The sequence below is a fragment of the Danio aesculapii genome, chromosome 20 (assembly GCF_903798145.1).
Source record: "Danio aesculapii chromosome 20, fDanAes4.1, whole genome shotgun sequence".
Lineage (NCBI taxonomy): Eukaryota > Metazoa > Chordata > Actinopteri > Cypriniformes > Danionidae > Danio > Danio aesculapii.
In genome coordinates, this window is record NC_079454.1 from 45,438,986 (window position 1) to 45,457,375 (window position 18,390).

At 37.6% G+C, this 18,390-nt stretch overlaps 2 protein-coding genes across 3 annotated transcripts in view; one reads left to right on the plus strand and one right to left on the minus strand.

Annotated features, from left to right (window-relative positions):
• Window positions 1-13,017, plus strand: part of atad2b (ATPase family AAA domain containing 2B) — a 201,145-nt gene extending 188,128 nt beyond the window's left edge. For both annotated transcript variants that reach the window (XM_056480747.1, XM_056480748.1), the window contains exons 27-28: window positions 3,867-3,995; window positions 8,816-13,017. In XM_056480747.1, the coding sequence (XP_056336722.1) occupies window positions 3,867-3,995; window positions 8,816-8,857 (171 nt within the window). In that variant the 3' untranslated portion in view covers window positions 8,858-13,017. The remainder of the gene's footprint in view (window positions 1-3,866; window positions 3,996-8,815) is intronic.
• A 2,794-nt stretch (window positions 13,018-15,811) lies between these two features.
• Window positions 15,812-18,390, minus strand: part of LOC130247406 (kelch-like protein 29) — a 198,368-nt gene continuing 195,789 nt past the window's right edge. The window contains exons 8-9 of the mRNA XM_056480630.1: window positions 16,874-17,018; window positions 15,812-16,758 (exon numbers count right to left, since the gene is read on the minus strand). Of these exons, the coding sequence (XP_056336605.1) occupies window positions 16,575-16,758; window positions 16,874-17,018 (329 nt within the window). The 3' untranslated portion in view covers window positions 15,812-16,574. The remainder of the gene's footprint in view (window positions 16,759-16,873; window positions 17,019-18,390) is intronic.

The following is an 18,390-nucleotide window of genomic DNA, read 5'->3' on the forward strand; positions in this document are numbered from 1 at the left end:
GGCAGTGCTGCTATCTTCCTATGACTGCTTTTTAGTCCATTGCGATTCTTAAACTCCCATGGCTGGTGTGTAACAGCAGCTTTGTGATAAAGCTGAGGAAAAAAGGTTTTCAGCCTTTTAAAGATATTTAGTGTTGCTTAAAATGGCATAAAAGGGATTGATTTTTCTGTCTGAGTAACTTTGATTTCAACCAGACAGCCTTTTTTTGCTCAAATGGGTTCAGTTTTTTTTTCATGCAAGTGGTTAAATTAAATGCTTTAATTACATTATGGCGCAAAGTTTTTCTCAAAGTAAATGATCATCATTTATATTTTGGAAATCCCACACTTCGCTTTAATTATTACCACATTTATCAGCCAGACCAGCTGTAAATTCTGTCACTGGGATTTATTTTATTTTTTTAATGTATGTACAGTATGCACAAGCTTTTAATCAGCTTTTATCACCCAGTTAATGAAATAATCATGTTTCTGGTGTTTGAATTAAAGGGGACCTGCTATGCAAAAATCACTTTTATAAGGGGCTTAAACAGTTTTGCGGCAACATTATGAGATTATAGCCATCCTCTATTGATAAAAATAAATTGATTCTATTTTTTATAATCACCCTTGATAAAAACAGTCTGCAGAAACACTTTGATTGATATTCTCCATTTGTACATGTCATCACAGGGGGCCCATTAGTGACCATCTCTCACTCATTAGCATAAACAGTCCTGAGTGAGAAGCAGCCGTCTGCCAATAGAGTTTTATCGTACCTGCTGATGATAAGGAGTGATTAAGAGGCATTATGAATGTGGAATTTTAGGATTCTGATGCACCACTTTTGACTTTTTATTTTCAGTTTTTCTTAGAGATAACCTTAGCCCTGTTTTTAATCTGCAGTTTTTAGCCCTGTCCCTTTTTGAAAATTTATATGAATGTAAAGCAGCAGTCATCAAAACCTAAAAGGGGCCATTTTAAAGACTTCTAAAACATTATTTGTGCAATATTTTGAGCTGAAACCTCACATACACTACCTGACAAAAGTCTTCTCATTGATCCCAGCTGTAAGAGCAACAAATAATACCTTGACTTCTAGTTGATCATTTGGAAAAGTGTCAGAAAGTAAATTTTTCAGATGAATCATCTGTTGAACTGCATCTCAATCATCACAAGTACTGCAGAAGACCTATTGGAACCCACATGGACCCAAGATTCTCACAGAAATCAGTCAAGTTTGGTGAAGGAAAAATCATGGTTTGGGGTTACATTCAGTGTGCGAGAGATCTGCAGAATGGATGGCAACATCAACAGCCTGAGGTATCAAAACATTTGTGCTGCCCATTACATTATAAACCACAGGAGAGGGCAAATTCTTCAGCATGATAGCGCTCCTTCTCATACTTCAGCCTCCACATCAAAGTTTCTGAAAGCAAAGAAGGTGAAGGTGCTCCAGGATTGGCCAGCCCAGTCACCAGACATGAACATTATTGAGCATGTCTGGGGTAAGATGGAGGAGGCATTGAAGATGAACTCAAAGAATCTTGATGAACTCTGGGAGTCCTGCAAGAACTCTTTCTTTGCTATTCCAGATGACTTTATTAATAAGTTATTTGAGTCGTTGCAGAGATGTATGGATGCAGTCCTCCAAGCTAATCAGAGTCATACACAATATTAATTGTTTTTCCACTGCACCATGACTTTATATTCTATACTGTACATTATTTCTGTTTAGTGACAAGACTTTTGTCTAAGCAGACCTTACTGTTAGACCTTACTGTCCTAATTAAATAATTAAAAATCAAGGCATGATCATATTTTATTTTGGTAAAATAAGCGTAATCTAGAGGCCTTTGCCTTTCATATAAGCCACTTCTGATACCAAATGAACAACTAGAGGTCAAGTTATTATTGCTGTTACTAAACTGGATAGGCGACAAGACTTTTGTCAGATAGTGTACACACTAGGGCCATCAGAGACTCATTTTACATATTGTAAAAAGGGGCATAACAGGTCTCCTTTAATTTAGATTGAGCAGATTTTGTATCAGTGAGCTTTGCTGAAGCATGTCGGATCCCGATTTCTTCAGTGCATGTTTGTAGCAAACTCTCTGCAAACTAAAACAATGTCATTACACCACAGCTTCATATGAAGAAAACCGCAGGACACTCATTCATCATCAGCTTTAATGCTCAGCTGAAATGTCACTGGTTAGCAGGTCCAAGTCAGACTTCGAGAAAATCAGGAGGAGAAAAAGAATGAGAGTATGTCCACAGTAACCTTAATTAAGTACCTGACGTACAGTTGAAGTCAAAATTATTTGCCCTCCTGTGAATTAATTTTTTTCTTTTTCAAATATTTCCTTAATTATGTTTAACAAAGAAGGGAATTTTTCACAGTATTTCATATAATATTTTTTTCTTCTGGAGAAAGTCTTATTTGTTTTATTTTGGCTAGAATAAAAGCAGTTTAAATTTTAAAAACAATTTTAAGGTCAATATTATTAGTCCTCTTTTGAGAATGTCTACAGAACAAACCAACTTTGTACAATGACTTGCTGAATTACCCTAGTTAAGCCTTTAAATGTCACTTTAAGCTGTATAGTAGTATCTTAAAAATATCTGGTCAAATATTATGTACTGTCATCATGGCAAAGATAAAATAAATCAGTTAATAGAAATTATTAAAACTATTTTGTTTCGAAATGTATTGAAAAATCTTTTCGTTACACAGAAATTGGGCAAAAAATATACAAAGGGGCTAATAATTCTGACTTCAGCTGCATGTGTGTGTGTGTGTGTGTGTGTGTGTGTGTGTGTGTGTGTGTGTGTGTTTGTGGATTATATGTGATTCATTCATTACCTCACTTCCAGACTTGAAGGAAAATGACCCATTTTAATCTAAGAGCTTGTCTCCTTGGAACAAATAGAAAGGCTTTATGTGAGTGGCTTTATTCCTACCATTAACAAATCAAATACTAATTAGCGTCAGATTTGGCAGCGCGTTTCAAATCTGACCGCTTCTTTTGTGTTCCTTTTGTAAGGAGCAGTTCATCCAGAAATCAAAGCGGTCATTATTTACTCATCCTCGTGTCCTTGCAAACCTGTGGAGAACACGAAAGGAGAAATTCAATAGACCTTTTGTTGCTTTCCAATGCAGTCATCGTTTTATAATTAAGATTACATTTTTCAAGATGATAAGATAGGGGTGGCTCAGTGGTTAGCACTGTCGCCTCACAGCAATAAGGTTGGTCAGTTGGGATTTCAGTGTTGAGTTTGCATGTTCTCACCATGTTGGCGTGGGTTCCCTCCGGGTGCTACGGTTTCCCCCACAGTCCAAAGACATGCGCTATAGGTGAATTGAATAAACTAAATTGGCTGTAGTGAATGTAAGAGTGTATGGGTGTTTCCCAGTACTGGGATGCGACTGGAAGGGCATCCACTGTGTAAAACATATGCTGGAATAGTTGGTGGTTCATTCCACTGTGGCAACCCCTGATAAATAATGGTATTAAGCTGAAGGAAAATGAATGAATGAACATTACAACATTTTTTAATTAAAACATAGACTTCAACATAAAATGCTAACTCAAAATTTTCTTTACTTATTATATATTATTGAATTTATTCTTGAAGCATACCAGTTACAATTCAATTTTAAATATATTTGCTGGCTTTTAAAATGTTTAGTGCTCGTTTATTTTAGCTAATTTAGATTTTCTTAAAAAAACAAGCAAGCACAAATGCTCTAAAACCTTTCAAATTTTAAATAATTAAGTGAGGAACAGACTGTTTCTTTGCCGCTGAGCTGTACTTCAGTTTACTTGGAATAAAGTCATGTGAGGTACTAGACAGTCACATGTTGTTTTTTTGCTGCTGTTTCAGGCTCTGCTGGAGCAGGCGGTGGTGAAGAGCGAGGGCTTCAGTGTGGATCATCTGGAGAGAGTCTACTCTGCTCTCAGCCAGTGTATTTACCAGCACCGCCGAGACTACGACAAGACCAGACTCATAGAGGTAATATACACACACACACACACTCAGACTTGTTCCTATATCTCGCTTGGGACTCCTAAGGCTCCTTTCCACTGCACACGACAAGCGACAGGCCGGAAGTCATTCATTTCCAATGGAGAGTAATCCGGGAGCTGCGTGGAGTTCCGATCATCTCCTTATGCGGAAAATTCGGATCCGAATTCAGCTGCAGATCCGTTTAAAAATTTGAACTCCTGTGACTAGGCCATATGCGATCGGCCGACCGGATGTGATGTATTCCAGTGTTGTCCAGGCAGGTCCGTGCGCGAGAGATGAGAAATGTGTTTTTTTGGTTATTTTTTGAATCAGAAAAAAGTCTATATCAAAAAAACATTTCTATTCATAAATGAGTAATAAAAATACTATTTGTTATGCTGTTTCCACATTCCCTTCAAAATTTGTAGTGGTCTATGAGTTTCTAGTATTCATTCATTAAACTATGGTGAACACACGCGGAATAAAGGCTCTTGCTTTTGTAATCTATTTCGGACACTGCGAGAACAGCTTCTCTCCCATGGTGCGCGACAAAACTGAAAATTCTGTGCGACTGCCCACAAGGGGGCGTAATCCGACAGTCGTGTCCAAATGTTGTGTGCAGTGGAAAGGCAGCTTTAGGCTACATTCACACTGCAGCCAAATGAGGCCTAAATCTGACCTTTTTGCCCTCATGTGACTCAGGTGATGACAGTGTGAACAGCCCAAACCGCATGGAATCTGATCTTTTCAGGTCAGATCTGTGCCATTTTCATATGTAGTCTTAAATCAGACACAGATCTGATGTTTTGCAATGCGACCGCAGTGTGAACGGTTATGTCGAATTTCATGTGACTTTTACATAATCTTTACATAAAAATTCTGTGCTGCAAACATGATCTGCTCCTCAGCAGCATAGTAGAATGGCACACAGGGCAATTACTTTACCACAGAAAGTTGGTTGTTCATTTTAAAAAACCTTTTGGAGGCAAAACTGGTGCATGTTAATCAATCTGGTTAACAACTGTGGCACGGGTTGACCACGAAGCTGAAGAGCGTCGGGCGGTGTTCTGGATAGGAGATCCGTGCGCAAAGGAGAGGCACTTTCATTTTAAGGATGAACTTTCTCTCTGAGAGAGAAAAAAAGGGCAGGTGCTCAAGCACCCAAACCCCCCTTCTGCACGTGCCTGCTGTATATAACAAAGTAAAACAAAATAACCCAAACGGAGATAAAGAAACTCTGCCTTAACAGTTCAGTCTGCGGCTGTTTATAACCCTTGATGAGTTCACTACACCGGTGGTCAGAGAGACACGCACTGCGGTTGTCATAAATCACTAATAATCAGTGTTTTCTATCACAATTGTCTTATTTTAGGTCCCAAATGCCGAAATACACATTAGTAGTAGCAGAACAATCATTTACAGTTACGCCACGGTTGTCTGTGAAAAGGGTATTAATCATATTAATCATGACCTGACAACGTGCTTCATACAGTATACATAATGTGTGCATAATTAGACATTTTGTGCTGTCCGTAACGGTACTTTTGCGCATGGGGTCAGTTTAGGACCATGATCTGTTCACACTGCAAACCTGATATTTTCCACATTTATAACAGCAGTGTGAACAACCATGCAAAAATATCAGAACTGGGAAAAAATCTGATTTGAGCACTAAGCCTAGCAGTGTGAACGTAACCTTGTAGACCAAATGAAGTTTCTACTATACAAACTGTATATTCCCCTACCCCTAAACCAAACCCTCACTACATTTTTAAAATACTTCATTCAATCTGATTTATGCGCATGTTTACCTCAGTTTTGGTCCCCTTGAGTCTGAATTCAGGTTTAAGTCCCCACTGGGATATAAAAACAAGTACACACACAGGCACATATAATTGAAGTCAGAATTATTAGCCCCCTTTTAAATATTTCCCAAATAATGTTTAACAGAGCAAAGAAATGTTCACAGTATGTCTGATAATATTTTTTTCTTTTGGAGAAAGTCTTATTTGTTTTAGTTCTGCAAAAATAAAAGCAGTTTTAATTGTTTTATGAGCCAATTTTATGTGCAAAGTATCAATGTAAGGGTACAGCAATTACTTAACACTAAATTGAAGTATAAATCAATTGCTCTTTTCACCAATTATTTTAGACATCTGACTCATTTGCCTATGACAAGAAATAAAAAATGCAATAAATGGTTAAACTATATGTTCTAAAGACAATTATGTTTATGACAATGCACAACAAATAAAATAATATAATGCGAAAATAAAAATGTACAAAATCGCACAGAAAAATATGTGCTGGTTTTTTTCTGACTATAAATCAATAGACGTGACTGAGACCGGAAGTCTCAAGCCAAGAATCAGAAAGAGCTTTATTGCCAGGTATGTTCACACATACGAGGAATTTGTTTTCGTGACAGAGCTTCTACAGTGCAACAGGATTACAGAGACAGGACAAAAAACAGGTAATAAATATATTTTTTTAAAAATAGAAGTAAATAGTGAGTGCAAATATACAGATTGACAAGTGTATGTACAGGTATATTACAATATACAACGTTATATGAGCAGCTGTTATGTGCAAATTGGCATGTAAAGTGTGTTGTTAAATAAGTGTATATGTGTATAAAAGTGTATAGCAAGTAGTGATGTTGGTTCCACAATTATTATCATCAAGTGTTCATGAGATGGATTGCCTGAGGGATGAAACTGTTTCTGTGTCGGGCTGTTCTGGTGCGCAGTGCTCTGTAGCGTCGACCAGAAGGTAAAAGTTCAAAGAGGCAGTGTGCTGGGTGTGAGGGGTCCAGAGTGATTTTGGCAGCCCTTCTGCTCGCTCTGGATAAGTACAGTTCTTGGGGAGTAGGAAGGGTTGTACCAGTGATTCGCTCAGCAGTCCGAACTATTCGACGTAGTCTTTGGAGATCGTATTTAGTAGCTGAGCTAAACCAGACAGTTATTGATGTGCAGATGACTGATTCAATGATGGAGGTGTAGAACTGTTTCAGCAGCTCCTTTGGGAGGTTAAACTTCCTCAGCTAACGAAGAAAGTACAGCCTCTGTTGAGCTTTTTTGACAATGGAGTCAATGTGAGTGTCCCACTTCAGGTCCTGAGAGATGGTGGTGCCCAGGAACCTGAATGACTCCATTGCTGCCACAATGCTGTCCATGATGCTCAGTGGGGGGAGAGCAGGGGGGTTTCTTCTAAAGTCCACTATCATCTCCACTGTTTTGAGCGTGTTGAGCTCCAGGTTGTTGTGACTGCACCAGACAGCCTACTCCTTAACCTGTCTGTAAGCAGACTCATCACCGTCCTGAATGAGGCCGATAAGTGAAATGAGGCCGATAAGTGGGTTTCAATGTCTGCACTCACTAATAAACAATAAATGAAATAATAAAGTCAGTATATGTCAGTTAACTATAATAACCCTGCTATAAATATTTCCATTTGAATTCATATAAATGCAGTTTGGTTGTACTTACCAGTTTAAAAACACTGGATAATAACACATATGTTGTAATAGTATATATAACAATATTAAAATGACACCATTATTAACTAGTAGCGCTGCTCTGACTAATGACCCCTGACGTTGTGTTCAGTCATGTGTCGTGTGTGTGTGTGTGTGTGTGTGACGGCGCTCAGACGAGACAGAAACACACTGAACAGCTGCTGTGTGTTTGAATTACCCCGATGCTGGAGAGCCTTCACTCGGCCTCATGGGAAATTACGCGCGCTGTTCTCCAATACAATAGTAATGGTCGCTGCCCAGCAGAAAACAGATTAGAGTTGCTCTAAGGAATTACGGCCGGCGTGACTGAAGGCTCATTTGCATCTTGTGTATAGCAGTTCCTCATTGAGAGAGGACTTTAATAGAGTCGTGTTTATTAATTCCAGGATCATTCTGAATCGAGAGCATCTGAAAGACTGTGTGTGTTTAGATTTTAATCCACAGCTCGCCGTCAGATCTGTGGATCATTTTGCAGCCGGCGGACTGGATTTAGAAGCTATTGAATATGATTTAGTTAATTGTTCACACATTTTGTCCTGTTTGTAACTGTTGTATTAGGATTTCCAATTTACACAAATACTTATGATCAGTTGTTTAAATAAACAATTTGATTCAATTATTTGTAGGGCTAAACAATAGTTGTTTGAGTGTCTATATACATCATATATATGTGTGTATATATGTGTATATATAAATATATATACGTGTGTGTGTGTGTGTGTGTATATATATATATATATATATATATATATATATATATATATATATATATATATACACATACATACATACACACACATACATGTATGTATACATATATACACATATATACCAAATGATGGTATATAGCAAGGAAATTTTCACAGTATGTCTGATTATATTATTTCTTCTGGAGAAAGTCTTATTTGTTTTATTTTGGCTAGAATAAAAGCTGTTTTTAATTTTTTTTTGTAAACATTTTAAGGTCAAAATCATTAGCCCATTTAAGCTATATTTGTATTTCGATAGTCTACAGAACAAACTATTGTTATACACTTGCCTAATTATCCTAACCTGCCTAGTTAACTTAATTATCATAGTTAAGCCTTTAAATGTCACTTTAAGCTGTTTAGAAGTGTCTTGAAAAATATCTAGTCAAATATTATTTACTGTCATCATGGCAAAGATCAAAAATAAATAAACAGAGGGGCTAATAATTCTGACTTCAACTGTATGTGTGTGTACTATAATTATTCTTTAATGTCTGATGGGATCCACATCGAGCAAACAGTGCTGTTAACAAAGCTGCTTTCTGTCTGTTGCTTTGCAGGCCATGGAGAGGCAAGTTGAGCATTTCGAAACATTCCTGTGATGAAACGAGGGCTTTCAGAGAGGAGAGAAACGCGAGATCGAGACTCTTTTGATAGCAGAGGGGAACAGCAGCGTCCTGAGCCAAATCCTCCACACCGAGCCGGTCTGGACGCCTCAAGAAAAACACACACTCACACACAGAAGAAGAAAAAAAAAGAGGTGCAGACAATAGAAACAAAGGCGACTTGGTGCTATCATCTCAGGTACCTGAAACAGAACCAGTCTACAGAACCAAACACAACAAAAACTCCTGGAAGTTTCCTTTTCGTTCCTTTCGTCGTTGTTTTCTTTGATTTGTTTATTTTTTTTGGTAAACTCACACACATGCCAATTGCCGGTGATCATTCTTGGTGCTATTGGGTGCTATTGTTCTTTTTATTTTCCGTCTGCTGCTCCTTGTTCTTCTCAAACAAAACACAAACCGTACAAAATAAAAGATTGTGTGATGTCACAAAGCAACCTCAGCCTCCGTCTACTGGACGCAAACCAACACACACACAGATATTTTCACCAGCAGTGGAAAAAAAATCAAAGCACCTGGTCATTTTCTGTGGGAAAAAAAACACACATCGCCCTCTTTGTATAGCTGTGTAGTGTCACCATTGAGATTATCAACACCTTTTTAGATACTTCTGCTGGAAAACAAACAAACACACGTTTTGTAGGGACGTCTATAGCGTTGTTTTCTACTGGGTGTTAATTGTACGATTCGCAAGAAGACCTCTGTATTGTAAAAACCCAACCTTTCCTTGTGTTCTCTGGCCAAGATGTTTGTAGAATTGAATGAAAAAAGGACCGATTTTAGTTACAAATAGGTCTTTAGGAGAGAAATGGTATTATTTTTTAGAGCCATCACATATTCCCCCCTTTGGAACAGTTCATTTTTTGGCATTTTAACTGGATTTATGGCTGGATATCTGGAGATTGCACTGCCTGGCGTGTGCCTTAACTTTTAAAATAGGCTGAGGAATATAAAAAAACATAGATAATGAATATTGACTATCATTGTTTGTGGACAAACGCTTTTTAGAGAATTGGAAAAAGTTGTCTTTTCGATTAAAACGGTGTGGCGTGTTGTTGTAAATGTTTGCCAATCTCTTCTCAACTCACCAAACAACATCGGCATGGTTTGTCTGGTCACTCCATCATACGTGGCTTTCATTTGCCAGTCATTTTTTATTATAACATGACCAATTTGGAGTGTAAAATGCTAGCAGATTGGTGGTGAAAGTGGCAGTCTAGGCAGTGCTGAATTTTTGAAACCTAAAGCATTACTATATTTTTGTTGTTGTATATGTTTTATACTGTTTAATTGACCCTTTATGGTGTTTTCTCTAATCTTTAGCTGTTAATAAGATTTTTCTCCGTCGCGTTCTGTAAGTAGCATTAAAAGGCAGTGCACCCAAGAATGAACATTTGCTATTAAAGTTCACTCAAAAATGACAATTTTGCCATCTTTTACTCACCTTTCACTTATTTTAAATCCATTTTTCCCCAAACAAAAATGTTGGAAACTTGTAACAGTAGACATACTTAATTTTGATGGTCCCTGTTGCACATATTGTTGACTAAAAGTTGCAACTACATGCCAACTACTTCTGATTTGAGTATTAGTAGACTGTCTGCTTAATATCTGCTGATACTGCTCCTTCAACAGACATTTAAATATCTATAAGAAAGTTTACAAGTACATGTCAACTTACGCATGTCAACCCTAACCCCAAACTAACAGTCTACTTATAATCTATTAAGAATTAGTTGGCATGTAGATGCAATGTAACTTAAATTCAACAAAATGCGTTAAAGGGACCTTTAAAATAAAGTGATTCCATTTGTTTTTTCAATATTAATGTCAATAGTTACTCATTTCCAACATTTTTCAAAGTATCTTCTTTTGTGTTCTTCTTTTGAAGGGTTTGGAGCAAGTCTAGGGTGAGTAAATGATGGCAGAATTGTCATATTTGGGTGAAATATACCTTTAATTTGCAGGACATTTAACATGTAGATGTTTTTTTCTTCACTTGAACTTTAAAGAAGATTTTTAGCTAGTTAGCTACTTTGAGAGTACAAATAATAATAAAAGCAAAGCTAAATTAATATTGTGTGTCCTGAAGAGGTCTAATATAGCAAAACGGTTGCTCTGTGCAAGAAACTGAACCTTATTACCTTTAATCTTGGCAAAGGATCCTGAATATGTCTACAATAGTAGGAACTGGAACTGATCATTGGTTCCATAAGAGCTCAATGTCTTTAATTTTGAGATTGAGATTAATTTTGCTTCGCCTGTATTATTTTTGTACTCTCAAAGAGCAACTTTAGTAACACAAGTATTTTTTTTCTGACACTCAAGAGTCCTTGTAGTCTTTGACTTGCATTTTATGAATCGCCATTTTATGAAGAACCACAGTTTCAGCTTAAAAATCGTATTCAATGTTCAACCGAAGACCATAAAAGGAATCTTTTACGGTCTTTAAATGAATAAATCAAATGCAAATCTTCACATTTGGGTGAACTGTCCCTTTAAATCTGCTCTCCCTTTCCAAACTTTCGTTAACTCTCTGCTTTCATCGCTTTAAAAAGAAAGATGATCCAAGTTCAAGAGTCCTCGTGACCTTGTCTAGGATTCGGTGCTATAAAGAAAAAGAAAAAAAAAAAAGGAAACACTTTAAGACATATGCAAAAGAAAGGAAAAGACTATGAGTTAGCTTTGGACTACTGCAGTGCGAGTGAGAGACAGAACCACAGCTACCTCAGCAAGTTGTTTTCATGCGAAGAGACGAAAGTAATGACCTGTTTACTTCTAAACAGTATTTGTTGACCTCTATAAAGAAATCTCTGCGCCCTTCAGAAATTCAAGCTAAGGTACTGGATCACCTCATGTGGCTGCTGCAGTAATCCTCGGGGTTTGTTCGGATGCGTTTCTTCACTTTTTTTTTTTATTCTTCGGGGTTGTTCTGCTTATGAGCCGAGAAAAGAAATGGCATTTTAATACAGGTGAAATGTTATATACTGTATATTTCCGGGTTTTTTTTTTTTTTTGTTTCTACATGTGCATCCCATCAATTTCCTATATTAGTGGCCATGTTTGTTTCGTATCTTTCAGTCCATTTCATTAGCGCTTTTTTATTATTATTCTCAAATGCCGCCTTTGTGCTATTGCATGTCCATTCGTTATTTATTAAATTATTCGTCATATGTTCAACATTTTGTTCAAATAAAACCAATTGGAAATTTTGTTACATTAAATTTGTGCCGAGACTCGCGATGTAGCACGTTTTTTTGTAGCAGGTGTTGCACGACGTTCAGAAACGGGGTTTTTACTGGTCTCAGGTCTCTGCTACATTAATATTTATTCCATGAGGGTGGAGATGATGGTGGCTATGCTTCTTTTTCACTTATTACCATAGAGGAGGATGATGGGGGGAGTTTTTATGCGCATTTTCGGGTCCCCCTGTAGTATCGTCAACATGCTAATCTGGTGTAGCGTTGAAGAAACTACTGTAATGCTGACCATATTGGAGAGTAATGAAAATAGAGCTTTAGATAATGCCAAATCACAAGACAAATACCTTGCTAAAGCTATTTACTAGCGTAATGCAATTGGCCTTTAATCAAACCTCGGTCGGCACGTATAACGCAAATGGAGTTTTCATTTCAGAAGCACCACTAATATATTTTTTAGAAAATTAACTCTTAAAATCCTGCATTTAAAAATGTTACAATGTGGAAGTCTATGTGTTTGACTACAGTTCTTTACCTTTAGTTGACCAGAGTCTAATTCAGATGGTTTTTACTGAGTGTAGGAAGTCCATAGAACAATAGCATTTTGCTTTAGGTAGGCGTTAAAGACCCACTAAACCTGTTTTTTTTGTTGTATTATGGTCAGGAGATTCTTAAGTCGATGCTGTATGATGGAGGAAAGGTATTTGGTTGTTTTTTTTAGTTAATTTGTAGATCTATACCCCTTTATGATTGACGATGGTTGAGGGATTTTGTTTTTGAGTGTTACCAGAATTTGTGCCCCTTTTATTTTTACTACTATGAAGCAAATCAAATCCACACACATTGTTCTGTCCTTCCTTGCAGTCCTTCTTTTTGTGAAATGATATATTTACTGTAATAAACTGCTGTGATATACTTGAATAAAAGGTGCAAATTGAAGTCGCTCTGGTGTTTCGGTTTCAATCAGAGTCGTGGCTTGATTCGCGATAGGGGGTTACCAACACAATCTCACGGCAATTCGTAACTTTTTGATTTAGTGGCAAATTCGTACGATCTAATTCGTACAATTTAGTACGACTTGCTCATCCGCCAATGACGGTTGGGTTTAGGGGTGGGGTTAGGTACCACGCCTCCTTTTTAAAATCGTACAATTTTGTACGACTGAACTCGTACGAATTAGCCACTAAACTGTCAAAGCATAAAATACTTACGTTTTCTCGTGAGATCAGGCTGGGGTTACAGCACATTTTGGATGGTTTGTTGCATTTAAAAAAAAAATGGGAACATTTAAGTAGCAAACAAAAGCTAATTTTCATTCACATATATCAACTTTTTGTTAAATCATCCAGTGCTAATTATACAGTTCCTTTAGATTAGCTGGTCTGGTGGGAGCATGTTTAGCTTGGCATGCACTCGGTGCTTGTTCAGACTACTTATTTAAAATGAGTTGAAACACAATTCTAAAGTGTTTTTTTGGCTTAATTTTTAATGTTAAATCCACTTTAATTTGAAAAAAAAAAAAAGATTGTTAATTGATTTGTGTTGGGACAACATGAAGGAATTGTGGAACCCAGCATTTTGTACAGTGTAGATTATTAAATCGCATTAGATCATTAGCATGTTGCTTAAAAATGACCCAAGACTTTTGATAATTGTCCTATTTAAAACTTGACTCTTCTGTATAGTAGTAACACAAAATGAAAAGTAGTTTTATTTTATGCTGATATGTCCAGGAACTATACTCCTATTTTGGCATAATTAAAAGGGAACTGTGCTGCAGCAGGTGCAGTGATATTACGCAGCACCAGACACCAGGCTCATTTCTATTACAGGTTTTCTCAATTGCTTTAATTCAATTCTTGATTGAAATTTTTATTTTTTATTAACAATAAGTTGAAATCCTTGAACAATTAGCTTATTGTTCACTTCAGATTAGCATTTCTTATTGATTCAAGGAAACTGCAAATGCTTTGGTTCATGTGTGCAAACAGTAAGTTCAATTGTCTGTAGTCTGGACAAAAACTAATTGCGTATAGCATGTTAATTCTCACTTTAAACTTCTCAATGATCATTTTTCATCGTGTAAGCCATCACACTCAAAACTGTTTATTCAATTATAAAGCATTTGTAAACACGCATGTTTAAACTGTACATATCTGATATTGACATGGTAATGTCTGCTAAATTGGAAAACAACATCTTATCGCGATACAATTAGCCTGTTCTATTTAACCAATAAAGTTTGGGAGCATATATAAGGCTTTTGTAGTATTATTATCATTATTTTGTGGTAACATAAGAAATATGAAATATACAATACAGTAAATTGGACAAACAAGATCGCACTTTACATGTGATACATTTGTACATAAATAAATGTATAAAAACAAATGTTTATTTTTTTTTTATCTCTATGTATGTATCATTCAGTGCAGCACGGTGGTGCAAAGGATCACAATCGCCTAACTGCAAGAAGGTCACTGGTTCGAGCCTCGGCTGGGTCAGTTGGCATTTCTGTATGGAGTTTGCATGTTCTCACCGTGTTGGCGTGGGTTTCCTCCGGGTGCTCTGGTTTCCACCAGAGTCCAAAGACATGCGGTACTGTTGAATTGGATACGCTAAATTGGCCGTAGTGTATGTGAGTGTGCAAGAGTGTGTGGAAGTTTCCCAGTGTTGGGTTGTGGCTGGAAGGACATCCGCTGCATAAAATGTGCTGGATAAGTTGGCAGTTCATTCCACTGTGGCGACCCCTGATTAATAAAAAGACTAAGCTGAAAAGAAAATGAAAGAATGTATTGTTCACTCTTCTCAACAAATATATTTTTCTTAAACCTTAATTGTCATGATTGACTGTCATGGTTTAAAAAAAACAAAAAAGTTTTGAGCAGTGTGGCTGACATGATTATAAATACATTTTGTTTCGTTGACCTTAGATTACTGACATGATAAGTAGGTTTTGAGGCATGAATGAAATGTTTTGAGGGAGTAACTACATTTTGCAGACATGCTATAAAGTTCTAGTAAAATCTTTTTTTGACACTTGCATTCAGTTTAGAGAATTTTAAGAAAATTCTTTTTAAAAAAATGTCAACGCAATTGAGAAAATTGAGGAAAAAAACTAATAAATAACATGATCATCTGTTTACACTGTTACCTCTCTCTTTTTTTTTTTTTTTTTAATAAATCCTCAGGGTCTTAAAAAGTCTTAAATTTCAAAAGCTACATGTGTTGTAGGTCTTAAATCTTTTTTGACAGGTCTTAATTTTCCTTTGTTCATGTATAGCTACCCAATCTGGCCATTAACATAGTCATACAATAATGTATGCTCATACAATCACCAACAATTTAAAAATAGCATTTTAACTATATTTACTGTAATGTTTTAATTACAGTAACATTTGTTTAAAGTTTTCTATTTATTTACTGCAGATGATACTGACATAACCTATATTTTTAGTATTAAATTATTCTTATTGTATGATTAAATGTATTAAATTCTAATCATTTTTTGATAGGGCAAGTAAAAATCTGTGGTTATTCAAAAACTGGGATATTCGATAAAAAACAAAACCTTAGCCTTGTATAAGTCTAAGATTTAATTCGTAATTGTCTTAAAAAGGTCTTAAAGTCCTAAATTTAACTTGGTGAAACCTGCAAAAACCCTTTTCCTGTACAGTTATTGTAAAACTTCAGTCTTAGATACAAGAATTGGTTACACAGTGTGGGAAGTCAATAAACAGTCAATGATTTCTTTAGAATTCTGGATATGTATTTCAGCATTAATAACGTAAATTGTTCCGGTAGGGTACAGATTTACAGACACTGTCCAATCCATTGAGTTTTCTAAAAACATTTATACACAATTTGTATCGCCTTTTTTAAAATATACATATCTTCCATATAATACAAAGTGTCTCCTTCCATTCCCTCCATCTGTATTCGGCCACGGCTGCAGGCTCGTGGATTGGAATAAAATGCAAGGATACAAAAAACAAACCCACAAAGAAAAGGTCGAATGATTTACACAGAACAAAATGAAATGAAACTCCTCTGGGCATCACAGGTTCTGGTATTTTGTGCTTTGGAGTTCAGGAGGGCCTTTCGTTCGATCCCTTCTCTGTATCACTGGCGGGCTACATGACTAGCATTGACGTCCTTTAGATTCTTGCTGAAGTCCCATCACAATGCATCTGATATTTATATATACGCGACATACAATCCCATTTTCTCATCTCACGACATGACTACCAATGAAAAATGACATTTGACGGAAACTTGATGTGGGAGAAGAATATCAACTCAAACACTGAAAGGGGAATTAAAAAAAGAAAATTGCATTTGGCTGACCTAGAATACCGTTCCAATGGCACGACACCTGAGCGGAAGCTATGCTACGGATCCCTTACCGTGACGGTTCAACCCAGATTGCCCGGCTGGAGTTCGATGGGCTGATTTAGGCCAGTTTGTGATATTAGAGTCCAGAGCCTGGCTTGTTGTCAGCCGCTCTGAATGTACTTCTTTATAACCACACATCCGTGTCTGAAAAGCGGACACGGCAGATTCTGCAGCAGCGTCCATGTGTTGGTGGAAGGGTCAAAGGTCTCCATGTTGCCCAGCGCTGGTCCCTCGCTGCTCACGATTCCTCCCGTTGCATAGATCTTCCCATCTAGGATCGCCGCACTGTGGGGGGAGGAAGAGCAAGAAAATGTTTCCATTTCATTTACGCCGCACCATTTGTAATGTGGAACATCGTTTATTGCATCGTGTAGCGCAATCTACAGTTCATTAGACCAACCTGCAGAACTGCCTGGAGTGATTCATGTTGGGGCCAGCTTTGATGTTGCCCTTGTCTGGGTCGTAGATAGTGGTGGCTCGGGCGTAGGCTCCTCCCAGGATGAAGATAAAACCATTGAGGCTCACAGCAGGAGCGTACTTGTTATCTAAATAAGCCCGAAAGGAGCACAGGAGGAAAGAAAACAACAGATAGAAGTTACTTCTCTGATGTATGTTCCAGCCACAGATGAATTTTTTCTCCTCCTGGAATAATGGCTTTATCTGGGGTACAGCCAATGCAAGATCTCTGGCGCATTTTCGAGTTACGACTAAATCGTATTGTTGCTGGTATACCTTAATGCTTATCAGCACAAATCTGCTGTTCTTTCAGAAGGTACTAGTGTAATGGTGGATAATCAATGAGGCAGATTACAATCTAGCGTACTGTGTGGTTTCTGCATGACGCCATCGCTTTGCGATCTTCCGAAATAGAGTTCGAAAGGACTATTTGTAATGCATTTATGATTTTCCCAGCCTCTTTTGCGACGCATTACATTCCCCATGTCCATGTATCCTTTATGCCTCACGTTATTAAGCAGAGAATGACAAATAATGGCAAACAGATATATGGCCCCTGTTCCGTCTAATGATTCCATACAAAGGAAATTACCTCTGTAATACCCGAAGACCCTTCACAGCGTGACAGGTTTTACTCACTCTATCCTTCTTCGCACGGGGTAAATGGCCAAGAAACAGAAATAATCACATCTTTTCATGAGCAGGCAAATGACTGACAGCCCAACACATGGACGTGAACACAAAAAAAGGTCGTTGAGCCGAATGCAGGAGAGAGGCTATCAGCCTTTGCTTTCTGACAGAGAAATTGTCTCCCAAACGATTACAGCTGGGCCAATTTATTACACCTATGAATAATTCACGTAGCTGCGTTCAAGGTTTTGTTTTTGTTTTTTTTTCCCCTCTCCTCCACACCTTCGACTGACACTCCTCGCTTGAGAAGCCGAGCACAGAAGCGATCTGTAAAACAGCCGCTGGATTTAATGCTTGAAAAGGAGGTGTGAGATGGGCTCTCGCTTGGCGCCGTGACTGCCAGGTGCTTCTCATTAAAACCCCCCCACCGCTCAACTCTGACTGACGGTCCAGATAACGCCCTCTTTTATAGAGCACTCCGACCCGAATCACGCACAGCAAGCGTTGTAGAATTGATCGGCAGCATAACTCAGATGGAGGCATCGTCTTCTGTAACAACAGCACAGTTCTGGTGTGCACCCCCCTTCAAACACATCTTTATATTCCCCTCACACACACAAAAAACGACTGTTTTTATGCCGAGTCACTTCATACAAACTCCCAGAGTGCTTTGTTTGCGTCATAAGCGTATGCATCTTGAGTTGTAGGATGAGCTCTGTTGAATCCTAATCTCACCCAACGCAAAGCTCTGTTTATCTGTTTGTTGTCTCGTGTTTAAACCCAACGCTGATGCTATCAGCAGAGCTCGTTGTTGGGTTTGGCCCACGTTCT